This window comes from Rutilus rutilus (assembly GCF_951802725.1).
Source record: "Rutilus rutilus genome assembly, chromosome: 18".
Classification (NCBI taxonomy): domain Eukaryota; kingdom Metazoa; phylum Chordata; class Actinopteri; order Cypriniformes; family Leuciscidae; genus Rutilus; species Rutilus rutilus.
The window spans coordinates 11,979,196-11,997,879 of NC_140231.1; the positions used below are offsets into that span (position 1 = coordinate 11,979,196).

The 18,684-nt window shown below is 37.0% G+C and overlaps 1 protein-coding gene and 1 long non-coding RNA gene across 3 annotated transcripts in view; one reads left to right on the forward strand and one right to left on the reverse strand.

Moving 5' to 3' along the window:
- The window catches only part of dacha (dachshund a), a 158,320-nt gene extending 146,519 nt beyond the window's left edge, over positions 1 to 11,801 (forward strand). Inside the window, exons 10-12 of one of the 2 annotated variants that reach the window (XM_084386715.1) lie at positions 721 to 867; positions 4,482 to 4,547; positions 10,804 to 11,801. In XM_084386715.1, the coding sequence (XP_084242841.1) occupies positions 721 to 867; positions 4,482 to 4,547; positions 10,804 to 10,841 (251 nt within the window). In that variant the 3' untranslated portion in view covers positions 10,842 to 11,801. The remainder of the gene's footprint in view (positions 1 to 720; positions 868 to 4,481; positions 4,548 to 10,803) is intronic. The other variant, XM_084386714.1, reaches the window with a different exon arrangement.
- Positions 5,291 to 18,684, reverse strand: part of LOC311276796 — a 41,930-nt gene continuing 28,536 nt past the window's right edge. Inside the window, exons 3-4 of the long non-coding RNA XR_014625129.1 lie at positions 12,968 to 13,101; positions 5,291 to 5,445 (exon numbers count right to left, since the gene is read on the reverse strand). This is a non-coding gene — a long non-coding RNA (uncharacterized lncRNA). The remainder of the gene's footprint in view (positions 5,446 to 12,967; positions 13,102 to 18,684) is intronic.

Consider the following 18,684-nt stretch of genomic DNA (forward strand, 5'->3'; position numbering starts at 1 on the left):
ATTGGCATCAATGGTTCCATGAAGAACCTTGAAACCCAGTTCTTCAGATTATTAAAATGTTATTCACACCAAGACAATTTTTTTTTTTTTTTTAAGGGAATTCTGTCATTAATTACTCACCCTCATGTCGTTCCAAAGCCGTAAGACTTTCATTCATCTTCGGAACACAAATGAAGATCTTTTTGATGAAATCTGAGAGCTTTCTGTCCCTCCATTGACAGCTACGAAACTGACACTTTCTCACTTCAAAAAGTTCATAAATAGATCGTAAAACAAAAAAGGGTGAGTAATTAATGACAGAATTTTCATTTTTGGGGGAACTATCCCTTTAAGAACTGAAAGGTTCTTTGGTGAACCAAAAATGGTTGTTCTATTGCATCGCTATGAAAAAAAAACTATTTTTTAAGAGTGTAGGGTTAGTGAATACGAGTAATACTATTAGTGATGCCCTAGCAAACACCACTAACTAGGCCATATTTCCATTAGTTTATTACTTTGAACATCTAAAAACCTTGCAAATTTTACATATCCTTTCTGGAAGCTGTTGCATGTAGCGCACCATATGTTTTTGTTTTGCTAGTGCTAATGAGCACTTTCAAGTCTCTAATGTGTGAATGCGAGTCTGCGCTGGCGTCTCCGTGTGTTTTCAGACACCATGCTGAACGAGCGAAGTGTTTTACGTTTGAATGTTTGTTCAAACCTCTTTCTTGTCTCCCTCAGCCACTATTCAGAAGCGTCTGAAGAAGGAAAAGAAGGCAAAGAGGAAACTGCAGGAAGCTCTGGAGTTTGAGTCCAAGAGGAGAGAGCAGGTGGAACAGGCTCTCAAACAGGCCACATCTCCTGAGAGTCTCCGCATGAGTCTCAACGGTGGGCTTCTGCTTTTTGATTTGACAATAAATGACAAGCCCACAGTGAAATCTCATTGGTCCAAAATCCAGCTCCATATAGTTATGAGATCAACAGGTTAAAAACATTCCTTAACTAAAAGTCTAAATTTTTTCTACCATGATCTCAAAGATTGTTAATCAATGATATTTGCTATAACACTTGTTTGGTTTTAACATTACAATATAACATTAAATTACGAATATTGTTGGAATATTGGACGGTATTTAATTGTCCAGGTAAAAAAACAAACAAACATACTACACATAACCTTGAAAGAAAGATCCACCAATCAAAGAAGTCACTGTTATCATGGATGAAAACCATGCCAAAAGAGCTCAGCAGTGGCCGCCCACTCCCATGAAGCATTGCAAATGTCAATTTGAGACAGTTTCCCTACACTTATATAATTTACATAGTTTAAAAATAATATGTTTTTAATGAATGACTTTCATTCAGTGGACTATATGGTAGAGTTGTTTGTGATTTAGTTTAGTTATCAATGCTTTATGGATTGAGTAGCCATCCCACATATAAGAATTTAGGTTTTCTACCAGGGCTTGACATTAACACCCACCACCCCACCAAATGCATGTGGATTTCAGCAGTGGCGTGTAACGCAGTCACTCCTACTAGCCACTTTGGCAGGTTGAATGTTATATATAAAATATACACATTTTTTAATTGCGGTCTTTTAAAAAGGCATCTGAAATAATAAACTAAGTGCAATGTAATGTTGTCAAAAATATAGATTTTTCTATACATATCGATACCGAAATATCTGAAATGCTTCCATTACTCATTTTCCGCAGAACAGATACACGATACCAGCTGCACTTTCTCATCTCTCTTCTCTCCGACAGCGAGTTACACACAAATCCGCCTCCCCTCACTCACTTCTTTCATTTGCTCTGGATGAATATTGTTTCTGTTACAGGGCTTGAATTGCGGTGTGGGATTGCACGTTGCGCATAATTTTACTCATTCCCGCAGATTTTGTGCTCACACCCAAAGTGCACGCACATAAAGCCTCCTGTCAGTACTAAATTGAGTTCTTTTTCGCTGCTTATTGCGCATAAATGTCTACACTTGGCGAGTATTCATGTAAACACAGTCAGTTATGTTTTAATTGAACGTAAACAGTTGAGAAAGAAAACGCATGTGTAACAGTATAATGGTTCCGTGCGTCAGGTCTTAAAGTGACAGCAGCCTAATACACCTGCTGCCAAATTATGAGATTATATAAAAAATATCTTTATGGCAGTTTCTTCTCATGGTATTAATGTCAAAATCGTGGACAGTGAAAATGCTGAGTGGCTAGTAACTTGGAAAACCACTAGTCTTAGTGGCTGGTGGTGAGCATCAAAGTTAATGTCTAGCCCTGTTTTCTACCATTCTCTTTTTCATATTTTCTGGTTTTCATATTGGTTTGGTTTAAGGCTTATAAGAGTTCTTGGGTATATATATATATATATATATATATTTTTAAATATGTATGGAGAAATGAATGAATACTTCCAGAATCACTGAAAAAGGGGGTAAAAAAATCACGTGTTATATTTGGCTGTGATTATGTTGCTTTCATTGACAACAGAATATTGACTTAACACTGGAAACTCGTGTCACACCTTGTTTGGACATGGTGTAACAGACACAGACATAGGCCTCTTTACAGTCTATCCTGTGATACTCTCTCACACTATCTTTAAAGATCTGGCTATTTAGTTTTTTTTATCTGTTTGTCCATCAATATTTCATTCAACCTTATGTTTTTTCTCATATTTTGTTAATTGGTGCTGATATTGGTATTTCCGTCTCAGTCATAACTATTAGCGATGCATTAGCGTCATAATCTCAGCTGAGGAAATGGAGTCTGATGTTTATCATAAACGCTTTAAATGCGCGCATTTATCGAGGCCAAACCATTTTCCTAATCGCTTACTGTTGTTTTGATTACACTTGTTTAATTGTGAATATCTTAACAGAAGCAGAATTTGAATCAAAAAAAAAAAAAAAACATTTTCAAGACATCTGCAAGTATTTTCTTGAGTGCTGGGGCAATTATTAGGCCAAGGCTGATTAGACAGGAATTCATTAGGAGAAATGCCTTTTGTTTTTGCCTTTCATCTGCGGGCAATGCTAGAAAAAGATCCTATTGTGTACGTCTGCTGTTACGTCACATCTCTCCTCAGATAACGCTACTTCCTCGTTTGTTTATCCGTGCGACGCTGCCTTTGTTGTGGAGATTATTTCCAAATGCAGTTCAACTAAACTGAACTAGGTAGACAACATGAAATAAAATCTATTTACTTTAATATATTTACTAATACACACTACCATTCAAAGGTTAGGGCTTGGTAAGGTTTTAAAAAAAGTCCATGCTCACCAAGGCTGCATTTATTTGATCAAAAAAATACAGTAAAAATAGTAATATTGTGAAATATTAATACAATCTAAAATAACTTTATTTAAATGTTGAATTCTCTTTGAAATTTAAATGAATTTATTCCTGTGATCAAAGCTGAATTTTCAGCATCATTACTCCAGTCTTCAGTGTCACATGATCCTTCAGAAATCATTATAATATGCTGATTTGATGCTCAAGAAACATTTCTTATTATTATCAATGTTGAAAACAGTTGTGCTGCTTAATATTGTTTTGTAGAAACCCTGAAATGGTTTAAAAGAAATATTTTTTAACATTTTAAATGTGTTTACTGTCAATTTTGATCAATTTAATACGACTTTGCTGAATAAAAGTATAATTTGTTTCACCCAAAACTTGAATAGTATTGCATTTTTAATATTTAACTTTTTCCACCTCTTCTTTCACCATCTAATTAATTCCTAATGGATAAAATCAACCTACATTTTGTTCTTGCTGAATATCAGGTTTAACTCAATATATAATATTGATAATATGTCCCAGTTTAAAACTAGATTAAAGACGCATCTCTTCAGCCAGGCATTCACATAATACTTACATTTTATACTACAGTTGAGACGACTCGACGCGGGCGATGTTTATGCCCTAAATCAATACATGATTAACTAACTGTATTTCTCTATGTACATTTCTGAAATGCACTTTCTGTAAAGCTGCTTTGAAACAATATGTATTGTGAAAAGCGCTATACAAATAAATTTGAATTGAATTGAATTAATATTACAGAATCAAAATGGGTCGCCAATGCTTTTTTTCATGTTTACTTTAAGTCCAATGACATGATGCCCCACTTTTAAATATATAAATAGGTGCTTTACAAATTTCAGAATTCATGTTTATATTATTGGGGAGCATAAAGTAAAGATAAAAAAAAAAAATCTTAGTAAAAAATAGCTGTGAAGCTTATAAATATTTGAAATTTTGAACACCAAATCAAAGTCATGTGGTACAACCAATGTACAGAAACATGCAGAAAAAAATAAAACCGAAAATATTTCTATCTAAATAAATCTTATCAGGTTGTAAAATGTCAGATGGTGCAACTCCATCAAAAATGAAAATGTAAATATATTTATCTGAGACAATGGCATGTTTTACTGATAAAGTACGTGTAGCAGGAGCTCTAATTGTGTGAATTATTTGGTTTTAGAGGCAGTGATACCAGAGGTGAAGTCTGAACATAATGGCAACCAGCAGGAGAACTCAGCTGTACAAGGTAAGAAGTTACACATACTGTATTTAAACTACATGTATAACTACAGAACTCGAAATAAAGACCTGACATGAGTCATTCGGTATTTGAATGAAAAGTAAAAATGGCCACAGCTGGGAAGATGCAACCGGCCATGTGCTGTACATATGGTCCAGAGGCCCCCCTGTCTCCTGGGGCCGAATCCCAGCAAAACTACCAGAGTAAATCCCTGAACTTGCCTTACATCTCATTGGGTCCCTTTGAAGATGTCCAACTCTTTCAGGAGTGAGATTACAAACTGATGTTTTCATGTGCCTTTCATGCTTCCGTTCCCCGAGATCTATTTGCGCTTTACAGCGCTTCTGCACACACTCATACAGTTTCATTCTTCTCCCTGTTCCATCTGTCTTTCCCTCCTTCCCTCCAAGCTAGCCTCCCAAATCTGGCCAAAAGTTGTGTTTGATAAATGGGACCTATTATCAACACGTCTGACGGCGAATTAAAGACCCGCTGCCGTACATCTTATTGAAATGTGGGGCTGGGGGAAGGTGAATAAATACATATGTTTACAGAAGATGCAGTGGAAATGGGCTGCAAAGTGCTCCGCTGAAAATGAGCAAAATGTTTTTCCCCTATATAGCCAATTTCACAGTCTGCAAATAAAGAGACTTCAATTTTTCTTCTGGCTTTGACAGCGGCTCTGTAACAGAGCACTGCTGAAGCGTTTGCAGAGTAGATGATTTTTTTTTTTTTTCTTCTTCTTCTTTGGGGCGGCACCAGGGTTCATTCGCAGTGTAAAGGGGTCATCCCCGGGTGATTGTAGGTTTCTCGGGTTGAATCAGACACTACTTCACCCTAAATCTGTGGCCCATCTCATGTTTCAAAGTCTGTAACTTTCAACTCCAGGTCAGATCTACAAAACCTGCAGATCAAAGACAAGGCAGCCTTAGACTAGACTGAGAAATACATCAATTGTTATTTTGTTGGCCAACATCTGGAGACAGAATAGAGCATGCTGTTGTCAAATCTTGTGAGACATCAAGTAACTCATGACTCGAGAAAACGGTCTTGAAACTAGATCAGTTGTTTTGCACACACAACCCTGTATTTTTTTATTGTACAAAAGTAACAATGGCGACCCACCAACTGAAAAGCACTGATCTTGAAATCTTACAGAGACCCGTTTTGCTGCACTTTTAAACACTTACAATCAGGCCTAAAAATTGACTAAGGAAGCCAATATAAAAGGTCCCTTTTTTTGAAGAATGTTTCTGGCGGTTTGGAGAGAGGGATGAGTCCTAAAGTTTCCCTTGCAATGAATTCAACATTATGGAGCCCCTAAATAGACATGTGAGTGAACACGAAGTTTCTCTAGGAAATGCGAGAGAACGCAAAAGCATTGTAATTTTTTTTTTTTCAGTCAGACCCACTGATCTGTATAAATTTACTGGATTGCTCATTGCGTTCAGTTTGCATATGAATTAAGTGTTATTTGTATAAATTGAGCTAGTTATTTATTTAACCAACATTTAAGTCGTTATCTTTACTGCTTCGAAATGCATGGTGTTAATAAAAAACTGTTGACTTATTTACTGTACAGTGTGTTACTGTACGAATAAAAACAGTATTAGGCCTATATAACACAATATAATTACGTAACTACAGTGAATAACAGTACATGACAAATACAATTGTATTTTCGTGCCTTACAAAGCATAAATCTGTAACAATCATTTTGACAATTGTAATACAAATGCTGAGGTGTGTTGTGACCGTCAACTGTTTCGATATTTCGCGACTGTAATGAAGATGAACATAACTTAAGCCGGGGAATTTAAATGTTTAGGACGTTTGTGTTGCGACTTCAGATATAAAAACGCTGACTCGTTAGGTAATGTTTCCTCATTAAAATCAGATGATTTCCTATTGATTGAATAGAATGTGAGGGAATACCAATGTGGCGGCACGGTGGCTTCACTTTTTATGATGTCATGAGAAATCCAGTCATTTATATAGATCAGTGATCAGACCACTTTGTTAAACAATGACAAATAATATTTTTGTGGAATGTTTGATTTTCTTTTTAGAATGAATACCATTTGTTACAACAAAACTGTTATTAATATGCATCTTTAATTATAAATTCCAGTTCCTAACTCATTTTAAATGAGACAGAACTGAAATGTTATAAACTACTTTAGCAATATTTTGTCGCATTTGCGACCATTTTAGTTGCAGTGTGGAGGCCTGCTTCCAGTAGAATTCCATATAGCCTGCTTTACCGGCCTGTGCCTTGAGTTGAGGCGTCACTAATGCGAGTGTTACAGCAGGGATTAGTGTTAGAGCTCCGTCACAACGCCCCTGACCTTTAGAGCAATGAGCAGAACCAGGAAACGGGAAGATCAGACCTTTCCCCCATAATGCAGAGGCTAATACGAGGTGCAAATTAGGCTCTCTACGATGGGGCCGTAATCGTTCTGACACAGTTTTAGGCTGTTCTGCACTTCATGAGCAGTGATCAGCACACCACAACAGGGAAAAAAAAACAGCCTTGCATTACACTTTAATATCTTACCTTAAAGAGAAAAAAACATCTTCAATATAGTTGCTATAATAATTCAGTTTAGGGCTGTAAAATTAATCTAAACTAAAACTATTGATCCACAAATGCATGTTTTAATGTTTTAATTTTGCAATGTGAAGGGAAATATTCAGCCATAAAAATATATGTCATGGCCGTAGATTACTTATTCAGTGTAAACAACAAACTAATAGTAACAAACTATCGAAGAGCGTATCTGATCAGTTGGCTAAGGAATGCTTTGCTTTGTTCAGGAAGAAAAAAAAAATCCAAGATCATAATGATCCCGTCCTCTCTCGGATGCACGGATCATCACTTTATCTCTACACTTCTTTATCTAGAAGTTCTATCAAGCTGAAAGAGGAAAGGTGTCTGTGCAATCAGCTTACAAAGTCTGGCAGCCGCCCCACCTGGGGAGTTTGTGTATGAAGTCTGTTGTCCGCTCCACCCCTCCCCGAGCTCCCGAACCTCACCACATTTATCCATTACAGCCGGCAAAAATCTAATTAGCCCGTGCTTCTCTCCCAAGTCGGACTTCACAGTTTTGCAAGCTTAGCAGTGACAGCTGATTTCATTAGGTTTGATTGTCCTTGCCGAGATCCCACTCGTCGGGCTAAAAGCTTTTTGCGCTTTCTCAGGTTCCACCTCTATGTTGGGCCATTACGATGACCCGTGCCTTTTTTGATTAATCAAGACAAGTGGCGCTAACAGAAAACTGCTGAACACAAAGGAAGGTGACATCATTTTACAAGCCGATTAAGAGAAGTGTGGAGTGGTGGAGGGAGAGAGCGAGCGAGTGAAGAAGGGAGGTGAGGTGAAAATGTAATTAAGGAGCAAACTGAACTCAAAACATTGCAGTCACACTCAACGGGCGTCATTTCAGAGAGCTCCGTACATGTTCCAGCAATCAGCGTGGAAAGAGTGCAGATTTCGTATGGGTCTATCTGAACACACTGTACTTCAATATACCAATCATATCCAGTGGTACATTTTCTTCAACCCACTAATTGGTATCATGCAGTGATGTAACGAGAGTGAATAATCAAGGATGAGGCAGTGGTTTGTGTTTTCGAGAGAATAAATGAGACCGTGGTTATAGGAAGGGGAGCAGTGTTAAATATGGAGTGTGTTGGTGAGGAGGAGGTCCCAGAGGAGGACCACCCTCACCTCCCCATCCATCTAGTTACAGTATTCTACATGTGGGGCAAAAGAGCCAAAGATGCATAGGGTTGACCTCATCGCTGGAAACAGTTACTCATTTACTGAAATACCGATATAAGGAGGAGAATGTAATATTTAAACGGCTGCCTTGAATACAACTTTAAATATTTGGATGTTTTAGGTTAGGGCTACAACACCTAATAGATACAAATCAGTAAGGTAAAATATAAAAATGGTTTGCACATTGAGGAGCACATCTTGTCCAAATGTGGAATAACATACTAGAAAAAAATTAATTGCTTTCACAAGTTCATTACAAATATTTTTACAAATAATATGAGCTCATAAAATAAAAAATAAAAAAAGCACCCAACATTCACAAAAGAGAAATGAATATTCTTAAAGCATTGAATCCCGCTTAACAAAACAGATAGTGTCCTGCTCTGTCAGGTCTCTGTATTAAGTGTATGAACTATTTGCTCCGGTGTCTCCTGGGTACAGCTTCATCATGGCAGATTTAGTCTGCTGTCAGCCATAGGACTCAATTAATTGCACTTCAGGATATTACTCGTAACTCATATTTCAGAGCAAGTGAAATACCCGCCTTCTATTTATCTCTTCCAGCGTCTCTCCCTCCCTTTAGCACCAGCAGGCCTCAATGTGGCATTCAAACATTGCAAATGGTTCATATATTATATGAATGTCATATGTAATGTTTACAGAGCACATTTAGTATTCATGCTCCATGTATGCTTAAGAACAAAGAGGGTTGAACATGAGAAAGCACTTCAATTCACAGTTTAACCGGCACTTTCCACGAATGGCGTACAAAAACAGGGCCTGAAATTCTTTCAGCAAACAATCAGTGAAAATCAGTGCTTAAACTTTAGAAACTTTTGACTGTCAACTTCTCGGAATTAAAATGTTATATTAGCCGTTTTATAGTTGAAACCCTGTTACCAAAATATGGGATCTCACAGTTTAAAAACCTTAATTTGTTTGATTCTTATTTTATAGTAATATACACAGATAAAATTAAGATTTTCCCAAAGTGACTGATATTTGGCCATGATGAGATTGAGATTATTGGCCAGTAACTGCTTGTCAGTTCCAAAATCTGACAACCTTGTCAAATGGATGAAAATGATTTATTTATTATTATTATTATTATTATTATTATTAAACAACAGGCACACAATTTTCTTACAATAACTGTAGCAAGTAACAGTGTTTGACAAAGCTTGACAAAGGCATTAAATGCAATAATTTGTGTGAAATTCCTATCAAGGTCATTTGTAGAAAGGGCTCAAATGTAGTCACTCACCCAGTGTCCCAATTCAAAGAATGTTACTTTTTTTTGTAATCTCTAATGGAGGTAAAATCATGCACTAAACAAATCTGACATACAGAGATACAAAAAAATGTTGGCAATTCAATTTTGTAATTAAACTAATAGAATTGAATCATTTCTAATTTCATTTTTACTCCGATTAAATATACACCGATACCAAATTATATAAAAATAGTTTTGGAATTTGTGGAAAATGTCACCAGTGTATCTTTTTCACAAAACCCCTGGACAAATGTCACTTTTTTAAAAAGTGGACAGATTTGGGGTGGCCTGTAGATTATGTGAGGGGTGTAAACATGCCCAGTTTAACATCTCGCTCTCCCTCTCTTACGCTTGCTCGTCGTCCATGTACCTTGACAACTGTGCTGTTTTGTTTACATCCTGCATACATATTAGCTCATCTGTTGGTGCTTGCAGAAACGAGCATGTTGAACATGTAAAAGCACTCGAGTCCTAATGAACTGCTTCCTGTGTGACGGTGCGCTGCGAGCTCTTCGATTAACATGCATCTGCAGCACTCCTGCCCCTCAACCACCAGCTGTTTCTCTCTGATCTAGTGCTTTACGGCCACCGCAAACATCATTCATTCAGAAAACTTGTTAAATTTTGCTGTTGAAAGACATTGTGTTTGTTCCTTTTTTAATTATGATTCTTCTGATTCTCTTGGGGGTGGTGGAATATTAATTTTAACACAGTTGTGCTAAAATCGTGTGTTTATGTTATTGGTTTTTAATAGATACAGCTCTAAAATCCTATTGGACCTAGTAATATAGTTCAGTCATTAAAAACTATAGATGGCGCAGGTTGATAGGTCCTATCTGCAAGCTACCACAACCACGTGGAAAAAGCTGATTGGCCTTTGCTGATTCTGCAGCCAATGAGATTGCTTGCTCAACATTTAAATAGTCTGATTCATTGTTCGCTCTAAGCTAGGATCAGAACACCTCTGGAAACCCTCCACCTCCCCCAGCTCCACCTGCCTAGATCGCTTACAGAGGCATGTCGGTGTATCTAATGGCAGTGCTACTTGCTCTGTAGTAGTAAGCAGCAGCATGCATAGCAGATCTAGTATGCCAAGACATTAGCATTGCCATATTCATTAACATGCCAAAACTACTTGGAGTTGTCATGACTGAAATATATCTATCAAATCACTGTAATTCACTGCTTTTTCCCCTTCATTACAGAAAACAGACCCTACTCCAAACCACCCATCATGTACTGAAGCTTTGTATCTTTAGTCCCTCAACCACGACAGACGTCTCCACCCAGAGATGGATGGGGCGATGCAGAGAGGGGTTCATGGGGCTTTTTTCCGGTGGAAAAGTGGTATGGGTGACCAGTCACCTGAAACCCTTGTACAGGACTTGAGTGTGTATGTACATGTATGTGTGTGTGCGTGCGTGCGTGTGTGTGTGTGTGGAGGTGCAGTGCGTTTGAGTCCTCAAGAGACTAGTGTGTGTTTCTGGAGCACTGCTTGTTGCTGACCTTTCAACACCACACACACCGATTGTAAAAAAAAAAGTATTTCTCTCTTGTTTTGACTACTTCTACATCCCTCACTTTTTGGAGATTTAAAAGCAAAACATTTTTTTCTGGATTAAAATCTCATTACCTGATGAATTTACCTTTCCTTATGTGAAGCACACAACACCCTCCTCTGAAACCTATCTCCAGTTTATTATTATTATTATTATATTATTATTATTATTATTGAGTGTTATCTGCTGATCCCCCATGATTCTGTGCACCAGTGATTCTGAACAGCACAACTGTCTTGACGAGTCTGTAGAGAACTTTGTCCGCAGCATCTCTACATGAAGGGACAAATTAGACAAATATTTTACTGACAGACTCCAAATAAGACACGTGTGCTTCTTTAATAAACATTGTCTACAATTGTTGTTTTGCCTTTCAAGAAAGGGATTCTATATCAACATTTTTCTTTCTAATTTGTTGTATTTTTTTTGTTTTTTGTTGAAAGTGTACAAATATTTTTCCCCATGTTGTCGTTTCCCTGCCTTAAGTTTATTATTCTGGTGTTATTTTATTATCTGGTTTGTTGTTTTCCATTGTATTTTAATCAGCATTTGAAAAGGATGCTTAAGTGATCTTGAAACAACATTCTTTGTACGTCTTTGCCGTCTTTCTTTGCCCCATGAAAATGTTTTCTCTATTGCAACTTAAAAAGTAAAAAAAAAAAAAAGTGCTCATTTGATGTTGCTATAAACACAGTATTACAGTACTCCCCCATCTGTTTTTTACCCGTTTATAAAGACTTGTAAATGCTTTAGCGTTTGCTATCCTGACGTTGTTATTACGTGGATACATTTTTAGTGACACAAAAGAGATGAGAAGTACCCTTCTGCACATTCAGAGCGAGCATGCTTGTAAATACAACGATGAAAAATGACACTTATCGATTGAAAATAAAACGCTGCCTCTTCAAATCTATTTTTAAACATTTCTAGCGACTCCGTAGGTAACGTAATCACAAATCGGCAGCTATCAATGATGTTGAATCTTGTTTTAAAATGGCAACAGACATTTATCACAGCCTTGCACATGCCACAATGAATAAAAACACCCCTATGGACATCTTGGTAGGTTTTTTTTTTTTCCTTTTCTTTGATTAATAAAATTAGGATGGAAACATTTGCCTGGTTTGCCTCAGTTTTTTTTTTCAGAGCTGTTTTTGAAATGTCTAAACAGTCAGCAAGGCTGCACAATAAAAACAGTAATGTTGTGAAATATTATTACAATTAAAATACATTTTCTATTTGAATTATATTCTCCAGTCTTCAGTGTCACATGATCCTTCAGAAATCATTCTAAAATGCTGATTTGGTGCTCAAGGAACATTTCTTATTATAATTGTCCTGTGTAATATGTTTGTGGAACGCTTGATACCCCCTCCCCCCTTTTTTTGGGAACACTGTAAAGTCTTTACTGTCACTTTTGCTGAATTTAATGCATCCTTGCAGAATAAAACTATCAATTTCTATCTTTAAATGTTAGTTATTTCCGTATTATATTATAAAATACACCCCTCTGTCTAGATAAAAATACTGACAAAACCATTAGAGCTGGTTCTTTATGATAATGACTTTCATGAAATCTTTCCCTGATTGAGGTTGTGGTAATCAAACTTATTCTTTGAAGATGAGAGTTTTTCTAAATGTACACATGGGCCTTGCTCTTTAAAAGCCCGAAACTCATTTCACCCCAGCAATCCATAAAAACCTACGGCTCTGAAGCTCCATTGTCCCGGAGGTGTTCAACACGCAGCAAACATGAGCAAGCACCTCTCACCTGCAGCTGCCAGAGGAACTGACCTAATTAGTCACGTACCGTCAAGTAACAGACTACATTTCCCACAGCGACCACTGCACTTCATCTGTTGTCCGTAGCTGCGTGGACTTCTGGGAGTTGGAAAAGAAGCAGGCCTCTCGATAGAGCCCCGAGAGCCGCTGCCTGAATTAGCCCTAGGTAACGAAAAAAGAAAGAGGGTCCGTTTTTGCACTTCAATTAAAGACGAGTCGTTTGATCTACTCTTGATTAGCCCCTCTCCTCCCTAACTGGCTTTATGTAAAGTAGTCAAAGTACTTCATTTATGATTAGTGATGTTTTTAGGGGTGGGATTGAGATGAGTGTTTGAAACACAATCGCTGCGGTGGACTATTTGATCAGTGGAAATAAGATAAAAACAGAATAATTTGCATATGTTCCATTAAAAACATTGAATCTGATTAAGGCTAACAAGAAGGCAGGGATTAAAGGAGCAGACGAATGGAGAGTCATACAAGCTTGACATCAGAGCCAGGTGTGCACCTCCACAGTTTCTTTCTCTAGCCTATAATCCATAACAGCAGATCCATGTCAATTAAAAACATCGTTCTTGGAGTTGAAATATGACACGTGGCCGGGATCGATAACTCTCAACCTTTTCGGAATGGAGCTGTTTGGATAGATTATGCCACCGTGGCCATGAACGATTGACTGTCATGGAAACATTGCAACACTGCAGGATGTCTCTGCCTCTTAGAGAGAGGTGCCGAAATATACAACAGCTATATATACTACATAAGTCAAAATCTGCTAAGGTAATAATGGATGGGTTTAAATAAAATATTTTTGTTATAAGAGACAATAAAAACAACTTTGTGCATCAAACCCCCCCCCTTCCCTGGTAAAAAATAAATACATTTTGATTTTCAAAAGTCAATGTCAATCTCTGAGTAACATGTAATTTATTCAAGCCACAAAATAAACTTGTATAATGAACTACGTAAAAAGCATTTCGAACGTCTCCAGCACGTTTCATAATTACTCAGAAATTAAACGTAGTTCAACCCTTACGCACGTCATTACGTCCATCAAAAACTGGCTGTCGGTTGTAATATTAGAACTAAAAGCATCGACATGCTCATGGGCCTCAATCACTTCACCGAATTAGAAAGCACTTTGCCGGTTAAGAAATAAATAGTTAGTATCATCTGTTTTCAGATCCACATCATTTGAATATCGCAACATTGATGTCTGTCAAAAAATAACGTGCACAATACACTTTTCAAAGCACAAAGCATTTCCTGCAAAACCCACACTACCGGATGTTTTGACATCACTTTCCGAAAGAGGGAGAAAATGGCGGCCTGAGCGGCTTCAACATGCTGTCTGTCAGAGACGATAACATACAGAATACATAACGCACATGAGTATAAATGTGTTCTTCAACTGAAATTAAATCGGAATGATCAAGCAACTGAGTGAAACACTTCACAGTGCATGCTAAAGAGAATAAACGCCAATCCAACTGAAAAACTTCACTGAGTTAGTATTCTGATTAGAATTCTGATTTTGACATTCCTGATTTTAATATTTTAATATTTTTTAAATAATTTTTTTCCATAATTTTGGCAGTAGATGACCTGTTAAATGAGTAATCTAGACCTGTAGTCGTCCAATTTGACTCTGATGCTGATGTAATATATATTATAAACTTGACAGGTGATTTTTATAAAATGTAAAAGGCAATTATCAAATTATTAAAGTTAGCTAATTTTCCAATAAAAGATGACACATTTTTACATTATTTGTTACATTTAATTACCCTTAGCAGATTTTGACTGCATTTGAGTAGTTTACCATCAAGATCTTAGGCTAAATACAGGAAATTCTTTCATGATACATTTTTTAGCTTATTTGTGAACAAGTAGGCTATTGAATAAATGAAACGTCCATGTCATGTTTGTTGAAATGACTTCAATATCTGTTCAATTTGTATATTTTTATTAATATACAAAACTAATTAAATAATCATCATAGTAAAACAAAATATTTATCAAAAGAAATTAAAATTAGATTATAAAAACAATGCTTTAAATACTATGTAGTATTTCCGTAGTAGAAAACAAGCAAATGCCTTGAAACGTTATGTCCTAATAGTCTTCCTGTTTGTTGCTTTTCCCTTTGATCCCAAATAGTGATTTCTTTTTACAAGGAAGCCAACACTTGGCATCCCACACCTTGAGTGTACGTACACAATAATTACACGTTCACACACACACACTACAAGACTAAATAAAACCCAAACACAGGTTGTGTTGGCTGTTAAAGTTGGAGTATGTTATTGTAAAATGAATGAATAGATAAGTGAAGGCAGTTGAAAGGGAGTTAAATAGCTCACTAAAGTGGCTGTCTACTGGGGAATCATGGGATATTACCTACAGGCTGCATTAAACAATTCAAACAGCAGTAAATTTCATTGTTAAAAGATAATAGTGAATAATAGGTGTCTGGATGTGGGTTTGTGAAGACAAAGCAGTGTCTAGGAATGTTCTAGTCTATTTTCCCCTCCTCTCTCTCTCTCTGAACAACTGAAGTAATAACTAGAAACAACTGCAACAAAATGCTGCGTTTGCGACTGTTAGTGGAAATGCACCGCAGAGATTTTCCTCTATGGTAAATGATGGGGGTTAATGCTGTTTACAGAAATGCTAATTAAGAATAATGAATTTCTGCAGAGACTGTAGTTTTGCAAAGGTAATACTGTACGCTAAAGACTGCCTACTTATGCCTCTACTGTACATTTCTGAAATTATAAGGCTCATTGCAATTTAAAGAGCCCATGATATCACTTGACAAGTGCAGTTTTCTTTCCTGTGTTCACGCATTTTCTATTGAATCAAGAACTTTGGCAGAGACACTTTTTAAAATATAGGTTTTTGCTACATCACAGCCACAAACCATTATTTGCTATACTTGCAAGTCAGGTGCTAATTTACTCATTTGTTTTAACTTGTCAGAAATATTGTGTTTTTTTTTTCTTTTTCTTTGAGGCATTGATGAGTACATGCTCCTGTTATTTTAGACTACATAGTCTGCCCTTTTAAATTCAGAAAAAAAAACACTACAGAGTCACCTTATGACCAACTCTGCCCAGTACGTTGTTAGTCATGACTCATGATTCATGTAATATCATAACTAAAAATATGAAAGCATTGTTGAAGCAGTGGTGGTTTGTGGCAGACTTATTGAGAATGAATTGTTTGCCACATAACGTTTTGAGCAGCTTTCTCTCCACAATTTAACTGTTCTATTCATTTAATGTACTATGTGGGGCAGTTGGGTCTGACACCAAGTGAAAAGCCAACATTTTGGAGTACCCCAATAAACATGAGTCAATTCAAGCAATGTCTAAAAAAAATAATAAAAAAAAAAAAAAAAATGTTTTTTTTCTTGATTTGCTAGAAGTGTCTAAATTTAGTAAAATAACGTGCATCTCTGCATAAGGTATATTTGGTTTTATAAGGTTTAACTTAGGTTTAACTTTTAAGAGTATACACACACATACATACGAACTTTAGAAGCTACAAAGCTTTCATTTTGATAAAAAAAAAAAAAAAAGTCTTTAACAACATTTACTACAATTGCATGATGTGCTTTTATTAGAAATAGTAGTAGTAGTAGTAATAGTAGTAAATAAAAAAAGAAGTAAAGAACACAGATATGCATAACATAATGTTAGGCATTAGTCATATGACCTGTGCAAGTGGGTCAGGGGACATGAAAACACTCATAAATAAGAAATGATCTACATCACACCAAATGTCAACCATTTCTGCTCACAGATGTGATTGTTTACTTATTTATCAGTTTCCTTTATCTTACCAAGTAAGACTTTGAAAGTTGCTGTCAGGCGTGTGTGTGTGTGTGTGTGTGTGTGTGTGTGTGTGTGTGTTTAAGGGTTTACTGGAGCAGTGGCATCATGGCCATATGGAAATTTTGGGGAAGGTGAGAATAGCAAAGCACAATGAAGCCGCCCACCCCAGAGACAGATCCACACATGCTCATTCACTCATAGCTGAGGTGAGCAGGCTTATTTTTACTGGGTCGGGAATAGCGTTGGGAGGCTCACGTAATGAAGCATGGAGCCAGAACTGGGCTATGCCACAGCAGGAAAATGTCAAGTCGCATCTTGCTGCACTGAAAATCATAAATCACCACCTGTACTATTTGCTTGAACCTGCACACACACACATCCATGTAACAAAAAAAATTGAAGGTCACAGGAATGTGCCCTCTTTCCATAGTTCACCTCTGCACGGGAAAACTCCTGCAACATCCTCATGATGCATTTGAACCTCCATTTTCCCTCCATTTTCACCTGATGATATGGAGTACCCCAAGGGTCTATTCTAGGTCCCCTCACACGTTTCGCCAAGACAACACAAAAAGCAGGCAGACAGCATGTTCTTCGAGAAAAACATTAAATAAATACAAAAACTGTGTCATCAACTTGTGCGTACGTCTGACTGTGGAGAATCTCCAGTGTTTTTCACACTGGAAGTCCCACGGGCAAGTTACACTAGTCGTTCTGCATCGTGACGTCTCGTTTATGCATTCTCCCAAAGAGCTGAGACGGCGGGACGGTGAGTTGAAGTGGACCGCGTAGCGCAGCACTTCACAAACGGGCTGTCAGCACTTGATAAATGGCATCATCACAGAAAAACCAAACAGCACCAGCGGTCCTTCCAACCAGCCTTCCCAACATATTAACACATTTATTTATTTCTGTGCCGCCGTGCCGTAAATAGGAATGTTTTAAAGCGGGGCAGCCTCAGATGTCTGCAGGCGATAATGCTGGTCAGCAGCTCTCTGTGTTCTGTCCACTGCTGCCGTTTCTCGTTGGATGTGCGTTTCATTATTTAGTGCTGCGAGCAGTTGTGTGTGTTTTGTACATGAGTTTAATACATTTTTTTCAGATGGTCTTTAAGCAGGAGAGGTTCTTGAATAAATAACCTCTGTTATGTAGTGCAAGAAAAAAAGTGCAGCAATTAAATTTAGTTTGAACTTGTATTTTCTAATGTAAACTGAAACTGACTATTAAGAAGATATCAAAGATATCATGACAAAATATCATGAATAATACCCTAAAATTGCTCTTTCAGAGCTCTGGTTTTCAGTTGTCTTTTATTTAAGTGTAAGATGCTTCTAATGTTCTTTAAAATTAGAGTATACAGCCATAAACTTGAAAGAATTGAAACATTTCTCATCCAATTCTTCAAGTGATGTGAGTTTATATTAAAATCGCTCACTTTTAATTGGAGACTTTGGAATCCTGGGAAATCTGAGAATAATTTGGGACATTTAATTTCTTCTCAAATTAACCCTCTGGACATAGACATGAGATTATTCTATCAGGGTCTTTTTATGAAGGGGAAAAAGTAATGTTAAAAATGTAATGTTTATAAACAACTGAAATGTAATCGTTATATGAAATAATGAAATCTGAAGAACGGTGAAGCGGGATGCATTTTCACATCGCTTCCGCAAGTTCCACTTCAAAGAAGATGAGAGCACAAGTGCAGACTCAGGAAGACACACTGAAACATGAGGGAAGACTCCCAGACCCAGGATCCATTTAGTTCTCCCACAGTTGGTCCAGTGATCCTGACAACTGATGGATTGTTTTAGTTTTCCTTGTAAGTGGAGCAGAACTGGTGGAAAACATGTTGTTCTTTGTTACAAATGCACAGAGACACAGAGAGAGTGAGAGTTCACACTTC